At 37.7% G+C, this 16,583-nt stretch overlaps 1 protein-coding gene across 6 annotated transcripts in view; it reads right to left on the bottom strand.

Annotated features, from left to right (window-relative positions):
• Nucleotides 1-357: 357 nt before the first annotated feature.
• CAPS2 (calcyphosine 2) overlaps nt 358-16,583 on the bottom strand; it is a 35,516-nt gene continuing 19,290 nt past the window's right edge. For 4 of the 6 annotated variants that reach the window (XM_015283083.4, XM_416102.8, XM_015283096.3 and 1 more), the window contains 8 exons: nt 16,472-16,567; nt 16,277-16,370; nt 13,416-13,531; nt 7,905-7,981; nt 6,189-6,343; nt 5,557-5,676; nt 4,392-4,488; nt 358-1,665 (listed from right to left, as the gene is read on the bottom strand). In XM_015283083.4, coding sequence (XP_015138569.2) covers nt 1,490-1,665; nt 4,392-4,488; nt 5,557-5,676; nt 6,189-6,343; nt 7,905-7,981; nt 13,416-13,531; nt 16,277-16,370; nt 16,472-16,567 — 931 coding nt within the window. In that variant the 3' untranslated portion in view covers nt 358-1,489. The other 2 variants (XM_040651118.2, XM_040651123.2) reach the window with 2 other exon arrangements.

A 16,583-nucleotide genomic window follows, 5' to 3' on the forward strand; every position in this document is an offset into this window, starting at 1 on the left:
TCTTAGAATAAGCATTGACAGAATTTTGCCTTGCTTTGTAAACCAACGCAGACATCTGCAGCCTCAAAAGAACTGGAAAAAAAAATCCTTCATTTGAGGGCTTAGAGCAGAAACTGCAATTGTAATTACAAGAGAGGTCAGGCTACAAATATTCAGAAGATAACAAAAGCTCAAGTAATTAGAACACAAAAACGCTGTATCTAGAACAAACCAGTCAGACACAGAGGGTCTAAAGTCCCTCATTTTAGCATTCATTTCAGCACTGTCCTTAAATTTCTGTATAACACAAATTCTGTTTCAGAGGAAGGTCCTTTGAACCCCAAACTATAAATTCAAAACTGGTCAGACAAGCAAAGGGAAAATGAATATACTGTAATTGCATAAGCTTAAGAAATGCAGTTCAACACACTGTTAATTTTGGTGAAAGGTACACTGAAACCAAAGGTATCGATACATACTTATATAATTTATTAATAACATTTTTTATTACTTAACACAATTAACCTTACAGAATTAGAAGGATGTATTACATGGAAAAGCTTACCTGGCTGAATACTTGAAGTAGTAAGGAATATTTTAATTCAGAATTTAGTTTTTGTTGCAATGGTGCTCTTTAAATATAGATTCTTTCTGGTCTATACTTTTAGATTAGACATGAAATTCTGCATATCAGTCTGACAAAAAGATATCATTGCTTAGTTTAAAAAAAAAAAGTCTCAGAAATTCAAAGTATAGAAGTCAGATATTTACATACAAATTTGATTTGAAAATAGTTTAGCAAAATATAGGCAGAAGGACACTGAAAAATATCCCTGTGCTTACTAAGCCTTTGGGATTCAACATTCAGCTTCAGATGCCTGACCAAGATGAAAAAATAAGATCAGTAGAGATGGTCTGGGTACTGGTTTCAAGACTAATTTGTGTGAACTTCTCTGCATGTTCAGTACTGCAGACATCCACCAAATTGGGTGAGGATGGCCTGCTCTTTTTCAGGCTAATCACCAACATAGTAAATGAGAAATAAAGCAAATAATGTTTTAAGAGCACTATTTTTGTAAAATAAAACTGAAAAAAAAAAAAAAAAGGTATCACGTGTCTACACTGTCAAATCTAAAGCTTTCAACAATCATAAAACTGATTTTTTTCTTGCATATACTCATACGTACATTTTAGTATTCTGTTCCCACTTACTTTTAAAATAAGTCTCTTTATTCAAACATCCAGTAAATGATGCCTCCTGGTATGGGGAACAGCCCATGAAAGTGCATAAACAGCATTCACATTAAAACAGTGGTCAGTTCTGCTCAAGAGGCACTCTAAGAAACTTACCATGTCCTGTATGATTCTGAAAGCACCTAGAATTTTCAGTGCATGAAATCAATATAAAGCAATTATTATTAACATCACAGCACAACACGATTCGAATCCTCCCTTATTTAGCTTTCTCCTTGTTTAGAAGGAGTCTCTTCTGTTTTTGTCTTCTTCCACTCTAAATTCCCCATGGGTTCCTTAAGATGTTAACGAAGTCATCATCATCTGCGATTCCAATACTTAATCCTTCATAATAATCCTCAAACTCAGAATAGGACACTTCTTCAGGACTGCTGCAGGATTCTCCTAAAGTTTCTAGAAATGATGATTTAATTTCTTCTTCTGTAGCTTTGCCTGTGAAAGTGTATTTTTTTCCATCAAATACATTTCTAAGAACAGTGAATACATAGCTTTTAGTCTATTTGGGGAAACAAAACATAAAATTTAGTTTGCAAATATTTTTCTTGAACAAATTCAATATTCTGACTTCATAGGCGGCAATGAAATCGTGCCCAGTTGGTATCAGCTGCAGTAGTTACCTTACTTTAATGGCAAATAATAGCATTAAATATCAACAGAAACACGAGGCCAAAGTCAGTTTCAATGGATTATGAGATCAGGAAGAGTTTTCCTCAAATGACTGAGAAAACTGAACCATGTATTCTTTAATTAAGATGTTGGTAATTCAGAGGTAAACTTGTAACAAAACATGCATTTAATGTAAAACAAGCTCAAAGCTCTAGGAACACATTAAGATATGAGTTTCATTCAAAAACATTCTGGAATTGACAAGTGCTTTCTTGTGACTTAATAAAGATTATACTCAGATAACTTTTACTGCACTGAGGAAAAAAATGGAGAAAATACAGCATTATAACATAGAAAAACCTGCACGTCCATCATCCTTAAGCCAGTGTGTCCTCATGCGTTACTGTCAATGTTGCTGGCAAAACAAAAAACATCCTTTTTTCTATAGGTACAATAGAAGGGGTCAAGACACCAAGGAGACTTTCATAGTAATGAGTTTGATACATTGGAGATGTTATTTTAGAAACTGACCTACAAAGATTTAAACACCTATTTATTTTTATTTTTTTTAGCAGCAAGAGTTTAAACACGTTGCTATCTTCATTATTTTTTCAGAATTCTCAAACATTTCCTCAGAAAGAGTAACAACCATGAGCAGAAATAAATGAATATTTTATTCAGAAGGAACTTCAAGTGATGAGAAAATCGTGTTACTGGGAAACTGGAAATATACAATTTACGTATATTGAGGGAGAACAGCAACATGACTCCCATCAGCATGTTGAACAGCAATGTGACTCCCATCTACAAGAAGGGCTGCAGGGAGGATCCGGGGAACTACAGGTCTGTTAGCCTGACCTCGGTGCCAGGAAGATTATGGAGCAGATTGTCTTGAGGGAGATCACGCGGCATGTGCAGGACAACCGGGGCATCAGGCCTAGCCAGCATGGGTTCATGAAGGGCAGGTCCTGCTTGACCAACCTGATCTCCTTCAATGATCTAGTGACCCATCTGGTGGAAGAGGGAAAGGCTGTTGATGTGGTCTACCTAGACTTCAGCAAAGCCTTTGACACTGTCTCCCACAGTATTCTCCTCCAGAAGCTGGCAGACCGTGGCTTGGACAGATACACTCTTGGCTGGGTAAGGAACTGGCTGGAGGGCCGGGCCCAGAGAGTGGTGGTGAATGGAGTTAAATCCAGCTGGCGACCGGTCACTAGTGGTGCTCCCCAGGGGTCAGTGCTGGGGCCTGTCCTGTTTAATTTCTTGACTGATGACCTGGATGAGGGTATTGAGTGCACCCTCAGTAAGTTTGCAGATGACACCAAGCTGGCTGGAAGTGTCCATCTGCCTGAGGGTTGCGAGGCCCTACAGAGGGATCTGGATAGGCTGGATAGCTGGGCTGAAGCCAGTGGGATGGGATTCAGCAAGACCAAATGCCGAGTCCTGCACTTTGGCCACAATAACCCCAGGCAACACTACAGGTTTGGGGCATAGTGGCTGGAAGACTGCGTAGAGGAAATGGACCTGGGGGTGTTGAATGATGCTCAACTGAACATGAGCCAGCAGTGTGCCCAGGTGGCCAAGAAGGCCAATGGCATCCTGGCTTGTATCAAAAATAGTATGGCAAGCAGGAACAGGGAAGTAATTGTCCCCCTGTACTCAGCACTGGTGAGGCCGCACCTTGACTACTGTGTCCAGTTTTAGGCCCCTCACTATAAGAAAGACATCGAGGCCATGGAGCGTGTCCAGAGGAGGGCAACAAAGCTGGTGAGGGGTCTGGAGCACAGACCTTATGAGGAGCGGCTGAAGGAGCTGGGATTGTTCAGTCTAGAGAAGAGGAGGCTCAGGGGAGACTTTATTGCTCTCTGTAACTACCTGAAGGGAGGTTGTAGTGAGCTGGGGGTCAGCCTCTTCTCTCATGTGACTAGTGATAGGAGTAGAGGGAATGGCTTCAAGCTGTGCCAGGGAAGATTCAGGCTGGACGTTAGGAAATACTACTTCTCTGAAAGGGTGGTCAGGCACTGGAATGGGCTGCCCAGAGAGGTGGTGGAGTCACCAAGCCTGGTGGTGTTCAAAGTGCATTTAGATGTTGTGTTGAGAGACATGGTTTAGCGAGAAGCATTGGTGAAGGGCGAACAAATGGTTGGACTGGATGATCCTGTGGGTCTTTTCCAACCTTAGCGATTCTATGATTCTGTGAAACGGAGAGCGCCTTCCTAATTTAAAGTTGCTAATACTGTGTATGTGCACATAAGAGCTAAGATACAACCACTTAAATATAGTCCTACACAGGCAAGGAAAGGAACCTAGCCTGTATATCTGAAGTATTAGCAGTGTGATAAAAGTATTAAAATTATGTGGATGAGCTGCAGTACTATTTATAGTCATGTTTCACATTATAGGTAATCAGAGGAAAAAAGTTCTTGTCAACAGCCGAAGTCTAGGACAACATAAGAACAGTTAATATTTGCAGCAGTCTCTGAATCTGTTCTCCCTGTTAACATGGTGAATTCATTAATTACAGATATATTCTTTTTGTTTATATTAATTACCTGCCAACACTAGAGGATGTTTCTTTGCACAGTAACATTTTCTGATGTCTACCATCGGAACACTTCCAGTTTTGTTGAAATCTAGTTTCATGTAAGCCTAAACAAGGTAAAATTAAAAATATATATATTTAAGGATCAAATATACTCACATACTTAGTACATACTTCTAGATCTTTTGCAATTAATTATTCTGATGTAACCATTTTACATAAGTAAATGGAGTCTTCCATCACTGACACTTGGATGCCAGTAAAGGATTCTACGCTACAGATTTTTGCAATCATTTTATTTCAGCAACTTTCACATTAAATGCTGTCCCCTCACAAACTCAAAAAAAATGTATTCTCTCCAAAATTTCTAGCACATCCTTGGCATCCGCAGTCAAGCTGCTTCCTTTCTGCCTCCTCCAATTAGTATGACTTCAACGTCACTCCAACAGAGGCCTCTTCAGCACTGCTTACAGCAGCTTCATTTTCATTGCAACAGTTTACTTTTAATACACACACTCAATACATAAGGCCAGGAGTGTCAGACGCTTCACAGTTAGAAGTATAAAAGTATGTGTCATAGTTTTTGATCTTTATGATATTCCATCCCTACAATACTGGCTGATTTGCAATCAGTGTTTCATACTGAAAATGGTTCCACAATACACTGGCACAATAGTTTGTCTTTCCAGTTTCTAGATATACATTTAACAAATGACATTTCAAATATAAAAACTCTCACTAACTTAATGCCTCTAATTGTACATCTCAAAGAAGGCAAGTATTATTGCCTCTATTTCAGACATTGGAGGAAAAAAATAAGCACACGGTACATACAGATCACTGACAGAGTGATCTGCCAAAATACAGAAGCAGACTTCTGGAAGATATGGCTTCAGAGTGCCAGATGCTTTACACACTGGAATGAACTGTAAGAATAGCATACATACTCAACCTCAAAATAATAAAATATTTGATTCTAGGTGACAGAGTCCAAAATTAAATTTCACTCAACAGTGGAAGAGCATGCAATCTTCTAATTTACATTAATTTTAATTCACTCATTTGACAGTTCAAAAAGACAATTACCAGAAACAAAATGCAAGAGAAAATATTCAAATAACCAATTCCAAAGTTAGACTGCAAAATATCTACAATTACAGTGCACCGAAACTTACTTTTCTTACAAATGCTTTCCGATATTCATTCATTTCTCCAGCTATAGCATGAATAAATTCTCCATAGTTGACTTTATCACTCTTGCTATCATCAAGAATAAGCCATAAGGATTCAAAGTCCTGTAATTTAAAAATATTTTGCCAAAGCTTTTCATGATATCCTGGAATAAAGCAATTGCTACAGTGCAAACTTCACAAAGAATGTCCCAATCCAAACTGACTTGAAGATTCATCAAAAATAATTCAAGTCATCATCAGTCACTGATAGCCATAATTCACATTATTTGCAGTTTTGATAGCTGTGTATTGTTTTTGTAAAGTTATATTTAAAAGGAAGACCAATAAGTAAATGGCATGATATATAATATCTGCAAAAGGCCCCAAAAGAAAAATTATTGCAATTCCACTCATCCTTCAGAAAGACAGCTCTTTTTATTTATTTATTTTTATTTATTTCAGAATTTTACAAGGGACTGAATGCAGAAATGCCAATGCAGCACCAGAAAAAAAAAAGAAAAAAACACCTTGCAAAAATTAAACCATATTAGAATACAGATTTAAGCAAAGAAAAGAAGCATTTCAGTAAATGAAAGTAAGATACTGCCCATTACTACAATTTCAGTTAGACTTACCTGTTCAGGCACTTCCAAATGGAATAGTTTTAGAGCTTCTTTAAAGTCTGTCTGAGAAAGAAAACCATTTCCATTCTTGTCTATGTGTCGGAAATACTTTCCTAAGCCTGTTACAACTCTGACTCCTCTTTTACTTAATGTCTCTCTGAGCATACCTGAAGATTTACAGGAAGAAAAGTGTAATATTCAGCCAAAGTTGACCACGTGCTACAGAGCTGTTACAGAAGTAAACAAAACCACAACAGCCTGTGATGCTGCAGGTTAAAACAGCCAGTCCACACAGCCAGGCTCTCTCACCTTTGATGATTGAATAGGAATTTAAAATCTAACTATCAGTTACTTAATATTTGAATGGAAATTGTATAAGGTAGCAGAAACATCTAACAAAACATTTAGAAGATCACAGAAGGAAAGAAAGAATGGCTATTACCTTATATGTGCTCATATGATAAAACTGCTAACTTCCACAGGAATTGATTACATACCTAGTATATTTCGACAAACAGAACAATTTAGCAATGCTGTACTTTGGTAAAAACAAATGTTCCAATAATGAATACAGAGCGTCTCCTCTGCCTACAAACATGGTAATACATGTGGAACCAGCAACAACTAGCAGTAAGTTGGCAAAATCATTCCAAATTTTCTATGCTAACAACATCAGGGATATCTGAGTTTATCAGTATACCCTATTAACAGAAGCCATCTATTATCTCACTACATTTTCAAAGTACTGGCATCTACTCTTAAAAAGCAAAACGGAGGAGAGAGGAATGCATTTTTTCCAGCAGAGATCAAACTCAGAAGTACATGAAAATATATCTTGACTTTTTCCGGGCCACACCAGCAAACTTTAGATATAGTCAGATAATTGAGAAATTAATTTGTGTATATTATGCTAGGAGGGAAAAAAAAAAAAAAAAGACAAACTTAAAAGATTAAAAAACTCTCTCTAATCTATTATTCCAACCATTTTTCTAAAAGTAAATGACCAAGAAGGTTGTAGTGACTGAGGTGCATCTGCTGAAAACAGGTTTAATGCATGAAAGTAACTGTCTAGAGTCTACAATTCAACTGTTTTTGTTGACTACCAGTTACACAGTAAGAGCACAGTAAGATGTGTTTAGAGTTGTGACAAGATGAACAAAGCTATGCCCTTGTCCAAAATACAATAGGTAGGAACCTGGTAAAATTCAACTGCATATTCTAGATACTGAATTGTATTCACATACTTAGTACGAACACTGTTAAAAAGAGTATGAAAAAACAACTTCTCAACATGTAGAAATAATGGACAAAGAACTACCGAGCACAGAATTAACTGATGAAATGAGAATGTGTTTTTACATTTCATCAGTACTTCTTTAATTTAATGCCAGTTTAACAAAGGATTAGTGTTATACTTTAGCATATTTTAAAGATTTTGTCATCACAGAGAGTAATATTATATTGATTACATTCACAATTATTCCATACTCTTTCCAAAATCATTAAGCAGACCATCTATTACATACAAAGGAAAATGAGAGTAGAAAGCATTGTTATGAAAGGTTTATTCCAATATCAGATTCCAATAATATTCTGATAACGATCTAACTCTTGTTTAACTTTGTTTATTCAAATAGAATCTTTGAACTGTCATCACTGCTCCTTGTGTTGAACAATAAAGTTAGAGATACAGAAATTAAAATCAAGGGGGTTCTGGTAGACACAAACCTTGAATTTTCTTGAACACTTTGCTGTCATCAATCAATTGCTCAGAATATCCTTGGTTGAATTCCAAACAGGAATCTCTACAATAATCAAAATTCAATGTTGGTTGGTTAAAATCACATGTAATACTACTTAATGCAAAATAACTGTAGTAAAAAAGCACTTTTAACTTTACATTTGATTCTTAAACTGCCCTTATCAGCATGGTGACCAACTGATCCAGTTTGATGCAGCACACATAGAACAGTTGAAGATACACAGAAATTCTTGCCTGACAATGTTCCATTAGCAGTTCCTCTGCTAATTTATAAATCATGAATAATTATTCCTGTTTGCACAATCTCCAGAAATGCATTTCAAGAAAGTCCTAGCCTTCAGCTCCGGAAGAGTTTGTTGAAACAGCTATGCTTAGTTACCAATAGGAAAACAACATGAAGTAGCTACAAATATCTTTTCAGAAGAAAAATTTTGGAACTACAGAAATTATATCTTGAATATGATTTCTAGCAACACATCTAAATGAGAAGTATAGCAGTTAAATGACAAAACTAGCAACAATTTTTTGCACCTGTTCTACGTCTTTGCCTCCTCATTCATGATCAATAGGATAAAAGGATAAAAAAGCCAGCATTGTGGTTAACTAATGAGAGAAAGGGAAGAAGAGATTATATTTCGTGACATAGATCGAGAACATAGATGTCACTGAACAGGGCCACTGGGGACCAACATCCTCCACGAAGGAATACCTCTGCAGAAGAAAATTACTTTAAAATTTCCATGTCAGTATTCAAATATTTCACACACTGCCACCAAGAGCGGGTTCCATATGACTGTATTCATTCAACTGGTTGAGAGATGTCCTGAAACAAGGAGAACATGGTCCAAGGACACCTCAGAGCATTAAGAGAGAACTACAAACCTTGTAACTGCAGTGAGTGTGCATTCTCTAGCCCAAAAAGCAACAGCCATAAATCCACTAAATAAGGAGATATGAAAACGCTGCAAGCTGAAAGAAGGACACTGTTTAGAAAAGGAATGGCCATTGGATTGGCACAAGACTGGAGGAACTGAGGATTTTTCTGTCGTGAATACCTCAAGGAAGGCATACATGTCTGTATGATGATTATTGGTTAAAAATCTGCTCTCTTTTGCTTGGTCACCACAACACTCCGTAATGTAATACTTCTCAAAATGTTCTGATAAATGAATCATGGATTTCTAAAAATGTGCTTAAGGAAAAAAGAGCTAATGAATGGGACACTGTGAATGGGAGTCACATCCAAAGAATCTTGTCAGATAGCTAAGAGAAATTTCAAGAGGTGGAAATTTCTGTATGCGTTTATAAAATATCCCATGTATTTTCCTCACACATTCTTAAGAAAAAATGTTTCCCTCACAGTCTTTGAATTTAATGACTAGAACAAACTAGTGGGAAGGTCATTCAAGGAAAGAATTAACTAAAAGCGTTCCACACTCATGTGTCTTTATTGTTAGCAATCTTAGAAGACATTGGAGACAAAGATCTGAATGAACTTACTCTTTCAATAATCTCATTGTTACAAACAGACTGTGCAGACTCCAATTACTTTTAACATCTGATGACACTCAGAAAGATGAGGCACTGAGCATTAAAAGGATGAATAATGGTAACAAAATGTCATATAGTTTCCTCTATTTGTTCCAGTGTTAATCAGCCATCTTAAAAGAACTTCAGCAAAGTTGAAATCTCCCAGAAAACACATACACAGATATTGATGCGTATTTATCTGGACATTGCACAGATAATCATAAATCCTCCAGAAGATTAAAAAAAAAAAAAAAAGAATCTCTCTCAAATAAAGAAATCAATTTCTTGAAATGTGCCCAGGTGACTAACAAGCAATAACGAGACATATCAATGACAGATATGTTAACACTATACAGTTCTGAGTTTTTTTCCTTACCATGCCACTTACGGGAAAAGACCATATAAAAGTCTCAACTACTGACTTTAATCACAGAAATTTTCTCTTGCACCAGAGATTAAATGGAGGAACTTTAGGTTTAATGAGAGCCTAATTGGGAAATGCATGAGCCTTCTCATTCCAAATACAAGCCAACCACTAATAAACAGGAGAAAGACAAGCACCCTTCCATGAAAAAGAAAGCATCATTCCATGACACACTGGTTTGCAACTTTTCCTGTAGAAAGCAGGATTTGCTACATAATATTTGACATTGAATTTGATGCAACAAGGACTGAGTTTCTGCCCTCGTTTATATTTTCATTCACAATGCTAACTGTATGTATGACAAAAGAAATGAATGCAAACTCAGTGTTGTTAATGAAGTTTGTTTTCTAAGTTCATCTGTTAAGGGTACAAACAATAGCAAGGGTATAGATCAAAAGCTGGATCAGTACATCGTAGGCATGTACAAGGAATCATAGTGAAACTGTGCATTTTTTTTCCTGGCAACTGACTGTGTTCTCAAAAGGCCCCCCCAGAATCTCCAATCAGAAATCATTACAAAGGTTGATAGAAAAATACTGTTATGAATAATCCATATGAAGAAAATGAACAAAACAAGAGAAAATCTACTCCTACTCCTACAAGTACTTTAATCAGAAGAGGAAGGCAGATGCAAAAGCGCTACTGCCAACTTGGAACTTCTTGTTCACCAGTGCCTTGCCATGAAGGAGTACTTCCTCCTTCAGAGGAAAAATTACTTCTCTCCTGTCTATTAAGAATTCACATCTCTCCAGTTTGTGTACCTTCCATTACGAAGTCCCTATGAACTTGTTCATATCAAACCACCTAAACTGTACATTACCGTCAACAGCCACCTACAGAGGATAGCATACTCTAAAATAAACATAAAACACAGAAGATTCATAACTTGTGACAGCAGGGCATAGCTGCTCTTGTAAATCTGCAATAGACCTTCAAGACTCTATCTGAGCAGGATTTTCTCTAAGTATAGTAATGAGGGTAAAAGAGTATTCTGCCACAGAAGAATAAGTTACAGTTCAATATCATGCCCTTCAAACACGCTGTTCAGAAAAAAATAGACTGATTTCACAATCTGAAATTTAGTCAACTATCTGGGAAAAAAAAAACCCAACCCACAACACTTCAGTTAGAGAGAATGTAGAAGAAAGAAACAATTTGTTCCATCACAAGTAGCAGAAAATATGAAATTATAACCTGAAGAGAGAGCCTTCAGAAATAACACTGGATCAACTCCAAATTTCACAGGTAGAAGATTAGCAACAAATGCAAGATATTTACCAAAATGATATGCTTCTGAGATGTAAAATATCCTACATAAGCTATCCAAAATTAAAATATATTATTTCACGAAAATGCTGCAGAGAGGGAGCAATTAGCAGTAAGTATCATAGAGACATACCTTTCTACAACCAATTAAGCTTGAATATACTGTTTTATGGACTGTTAGCTCACTATGGCCCCTCTGCAGAGTTTTTAGTGTAAAGAGATACTAAAGTGAATATTACCATAGCTGAGAACAAGCTTCATGTATCTAAACAGTTTCAGAAAGAAAAATAATAGTCAGTTAAATTGTCCTGATGAAAGTAGTCTTTACATACTGAATGTATTTGATTGAGGCTTTGTTATCGCTGTTCCAAGTCAAAAGGCTGTGAGATCTGAGACTGGTCAGACTTGAGAAAGCAAGGCTCGGGGATATCTTATCAATGCGTACAAATACCTGACAGGAGAAAGTAAAGATGACTGAGCCAGGATCTGCTCAGTGCAGCCCAGTGACAGGACAAGAGGTAACAGGCACAAACTCCTCACCAAAACTGGAATAATCAAACCAATGGTATTTCAAACTCAATTAACTTCCATATTCAGGCAACAAATTTTCATACTTTGTGTGTGTGTGTGTGTGTGTGTGTGTGTGTGTGTGTGTGTGCACGCGCGTGGTGGTAAGAAACAGTGTATTCACAATAGAAACCAGAAATCCCAGAGAAAGACAGTTCGTTGCCTTGACTGTTTACTTACGCATCGATACCGAGATAACAGCACTGACTGTGAAAAATAATGCATACTTGAGGATTAACTGAAAAAATTCCAAGAAATTCTCTGTAAAACAATGTAATTTACTAAAATGTATTTAGAAATAGCAAGCGTAGAAATCCTGCTCCAAAAGAGCTTTTCTGCTGTAACATGTAATGTATTAGAGTTGTCCTTTCATCACACTTACATCCCACTGTTCATAAAAGAGAGGAAATGCAAAAGGAGACAATTTCCTCCCTTCGATCACAGCCCATCCTCAGACAGTATCATGTTCTATTTCAGCAGGAAAGGGAAAAAAAAAAAATCAAGTGCAGATAATCTGAGGAAATATCTAGGCCACGCATTCTAATGAAACATGTTAAGATCACTTATATCTCATTATTAGGAAGTTTGCAGGAAATCTGGGTAAATGTCCACATCAGAAGTGTCATTTAATGACTGCTTATTGTACATACCATGATTACAACGATTAAGGGACCAGACAAAACACTTGGACCTCTCTACAGTTCTTTGCCGTAGCAAACCATACCAGTCAAGACCCAAACAAGAAGAGATTGGAGAGGCAATATATGGCATAATTTGATTTCTCATGTAGATATTGTTAATGATATAATGTAGCACAAAAATAGTCCTTCTTTTTCCTCTTTGTTACCTCATGCACTTGAAATAGGGAGGAGAGAAATAGTCAATGTAGCAAAATTAACACTTTAATTCTTAAGACATTTAGTATCATACAATATCAAATTATTATGTGCTGGTAGGAGCCTGTGCCATCTGTTCTGAAATTGATGGACTGTGTATAATATACAGTAGCAGACAGAATGCTATCAGGATTTGTATTCTTCAACAGTAACTCAAATTGCTACTATGAGACAAGCACCACCCTCTGGTGCAGAAAGGAGCATTCCTCTCTACACCAAAAGGCTAAAGCAGATTTGCAATATACACAATTGAAGAGTCTGAGGGAAAGTGTGTGTTAAAAGATTCTGTTGGAGCTTGGGGGACATTACAGAAAACAAATGAGTTGCCCCAGTGCCTGCAGTCTACAATGTATAGCAATATCTGGAAGAAAAGAGATAGAAAAATGAAAAAGAAAAAAAACAAAACAGAAACCTTCTATCCTTCCATTGGCTGTGTTTAAACACTTGTATCATTATGACTAATACAAGCTTTTAATACAGGCTTCACAGAAGATCCAATTATAACGTTAATCACAAAAAAGTGTTTTTCCTCCTGAACACAGCATATTAGTTCATTACATTGACAAATGTTCATAATGCTTTGTATTGAAAAAAACTTCAAAGCAAACAACATAGCTTCATATCTAATTGTATTTTTCATATTGCTCCTTATTGTTCTATAAATAAATTACTAATTTCTCCTAAATACAGATTTATTTTTTAACAGTATAAATAAGACGTTAGAAGTTTTTATTAAAAAGATTTTTTTGCTTAAGTAGGGAAAACTAATGTGAAAAACATTTAGTGGCACTTACTTTAGAAAATCCATAGCAACTTCATCAATACTTGTTACACGAAGGGTGAGAATCGGATTCTGCTTGATGCTTTTCGGAAGATTATGATCGATGCTTTGGAAAGTTAGGTTAGCTCCCTGTTGGAAAGTGTACAGTTATTTACAAACAGGTCACACAATCTGTAAAATACAAATACTTTCAAGAAGTATGACTATTACATATCTAAATGTTAATGACAAAAAAGTGTAGCTGGGGTCACTTAACCTTCTAAACGGCTTTTCTAGTAGTAAATAGAAATAGCTGCATGCTTCAAGATGAAATATTATCTTCTGTGTAGAGGTTTGTCTAGTAAGAGGGCCACTCGTGCCTCAATTCACAGTTTAGGAATGAAGGACTGCAGACTGTTGTTTCCTCAGCCTGGCTTTACTTTTCTGTTTTTTCTTCTCCCTTTATCCTTTAAGGTCACCTAGTTCCAACCCCCTGCTATAGGCAGGGACACCTCCCTCTAGACCAGGTTGCTCACAGCCCCATCCAGCCTGGCCTTGAATGCTTCCAGGGAGGGGGCATTCACAACCTCTTTGGGCAACCTGTTTCAGTGTCTCACCACCCTCACAGTAAAGAATTTCTTCTGATATCTAGTCTAAATCTACCCTCTTCCAGCTTAAAACCATTTCCCCTCGTCCTGTTACTACCTTCCCTTCTAACAAGTCCCTCCCCAGCTTTGCCGTAGGCACCCTTCAGGTACTGGAAGGTCACTATAAGGTCTCCTCAGAGCCATCTCTTCTCCAGGCTGAAGAGCCCCAGGTCTCTCAGCCTCTCTTCGTAGGGGGAGTGAACCAGCCGTCTGATCTTCTTCATGGCCCTCCTCTGGACCTCCTCCAATAACTCCATGTCCTTCTTGCACTGGGGGCTCCAGAACTGGACACAATACTCCAGATCAGTTCTCACAAGAGCAGAGTACAGGGGCAGAATCACCACCCTTGACCTGCTGGTCACAATTCTCTTGATGCAGCCCAGGGTACAGTTGGCCTTCTGGACTGCAAGCACACATTGCCGGCTCATGTTGAATCTTTCATCAGCTGACACTCCCAAATCCTTCTCCTCGGAGCTGCTCTCAAGCTATTCTCTGCCCAACCTGTATCGCTGCTTGAGATTGCCCCAGCCCAGATGCAGGACCTTGCACTTAGCCTTGTTGAACTTCATGAGGTTGGCACAGGCCCACCTCTCAAGCCTGTCCAGGTCCCGCTGGATAGCATCCCTTCACTCCGGTGTGTCAACTGCACCACTCAGCTTGTTGTCAACTGTAAACTTGCTGAGGGTGCACTCAATCCCACCATCCATGTCACCTACAAAGATGTTAAATAACACCAGTCCCAACACCCTGAGGAATGGCATCCCTGAGGAACGCCACTCATCACTGAACTCCACTCGGACACTGAGCCATCAACCGCAACACTGTGAGCATGACCATCCAGCCAATTCCTTATGCAGAGAGTGGTCCATCCATCACATCCATTTTTCTCCAATCTGGTGACCAGGATGTCAAGCGGGACAGTGTGAAATGCTTTGCATAAGTCCAGGTAGGCGACATCACTTACTCTTCCTTTATCCACTGATGCTGTAACTCCAGTATAAAAGGCATATTTGTCAGGCATGACTTACCCTTGGTGAAGCCATGTTGGTTACCACCAATCACCTCATCTTTGTTTCCTTGTGCCTTAGTAGGGCCTTCAGGAGGATCTGCTCCATGATCTTTCCAGGCACAGAGGTGAGACTGACTGGCCTGTAGTTCCCTGGATCTTCTTTTTTTCCCTTCTTGAAAATGGTAGTTATGTTTCCCCTTTTCCAAACAGTGGGAACTTCACCAGACTTCCATGACCTCTCAAATATGATGAATAGCAGCTTGGAAACTTCATCTGCCAGTTCCCTCAGAACCCATAGATAGATCTCATCAGGTCCCATGGACTTGTGCACCTCCAAGTTCTTCAGATGGTATTGATCCTCATCATCACTTACAGCAGGCAGATCTACTTTCACCAAGTTCTTACCATTGCTGCCTGCTACTTGGGTGCTGTGGCTAGAGCCCTTACCAGTGAGAATTGAGGCAAAGAAGTCATTGAGCACCTCAGTTTTTTCCTTCTCTCTCGTGACCAGGTTTCCAGTTTCCTTCCAGAGAGGGCCCACATCCTCCCTGACTAATGTTTCAATACTTCACTCAAACACATTCTTTCCTCTATATTTAAGAATTTCAGGAGGATGCAGACAAAACATACTGTATTTGAAAAATTAAGCTAGTATTTATAAATCAGGAATTTATACCCAATGTGATTCGTAGTCACTAAATCAGGTTAGCTGGCAGATTAAGTTTCAAATGCTCAAATAGGTATAACCTTGATTATACATGCTACTTATCCAAATGGTGTTTCAATCACTTTTTGCAAGAAAAAAGTAACAAAAGCTCTCTTTAAACAGTCGGTGGTCAATATCTTCAAACTTCTGGGTTAAAACCAATTAACATACAATTCCCTCGTGCTTAAAAATATTTAGTCATTGACTCTTGTCAAAAATTCCAACAAATCTTAGAAAGATCATTACTTTTTTAAAGAGTACTTTGGTCTTCTATTTCATCTTAAGGAGTCTACTTCTACACTATCTGCAGTCTTCTGCCCTCTAGTGGTAATACTACAAACTGACGCCAAAAGAGGAATCTCTAAAACAGGAATAATTCAGACTCCTGAAAAATGTGTAAATTAAAGATATAACTGAAGGGAAGATCAAAAGTCTTTCCCTAAATGATATACCACGATTTTAAATTTGAATATTTAAATATTATTTCAAATTTTCCAACATCATTGCCTTGAGTTCAACAGGAAAATACTTACGATGTAGAAATCAGTGAGATCATAAGCTTTCCCCTTCTTTTGTCCTCGCTGATGTTGATAAACTCCCTTCTGAATGAAAGGCAAGGCATTTGTTCTGTGAAATAATTCAGAAACAACCTTAAAACAATTACATTTTGTTAAGTTTGATAAATTAAAAACATTTTCTAAAACCTTTTTAAAAGAAGCCTAACCTACCTATTTTTTCCAAACTGTCGAAATTCATACACAGTAAGGGATCTGTCACATGCAAAAAAGAATCCGATCAAGTCTCTACAAGCATCACGACCATTTCTGGAAGGAAAATTGA

Source organism: Gallus gallus, chromosome 1, assembly GCF_016699485.2.
Source record: "Gallus gallus isolate bGalGal1 chromosome 1, bGalGal1.mat.broiler.GRCg7b, whole genome shotgun sequence".
NCBI lineage: Eukaryota > Metazoa > Chordata > Aves > Galliformes > Phasianidae > Gallus > Gallus gallus.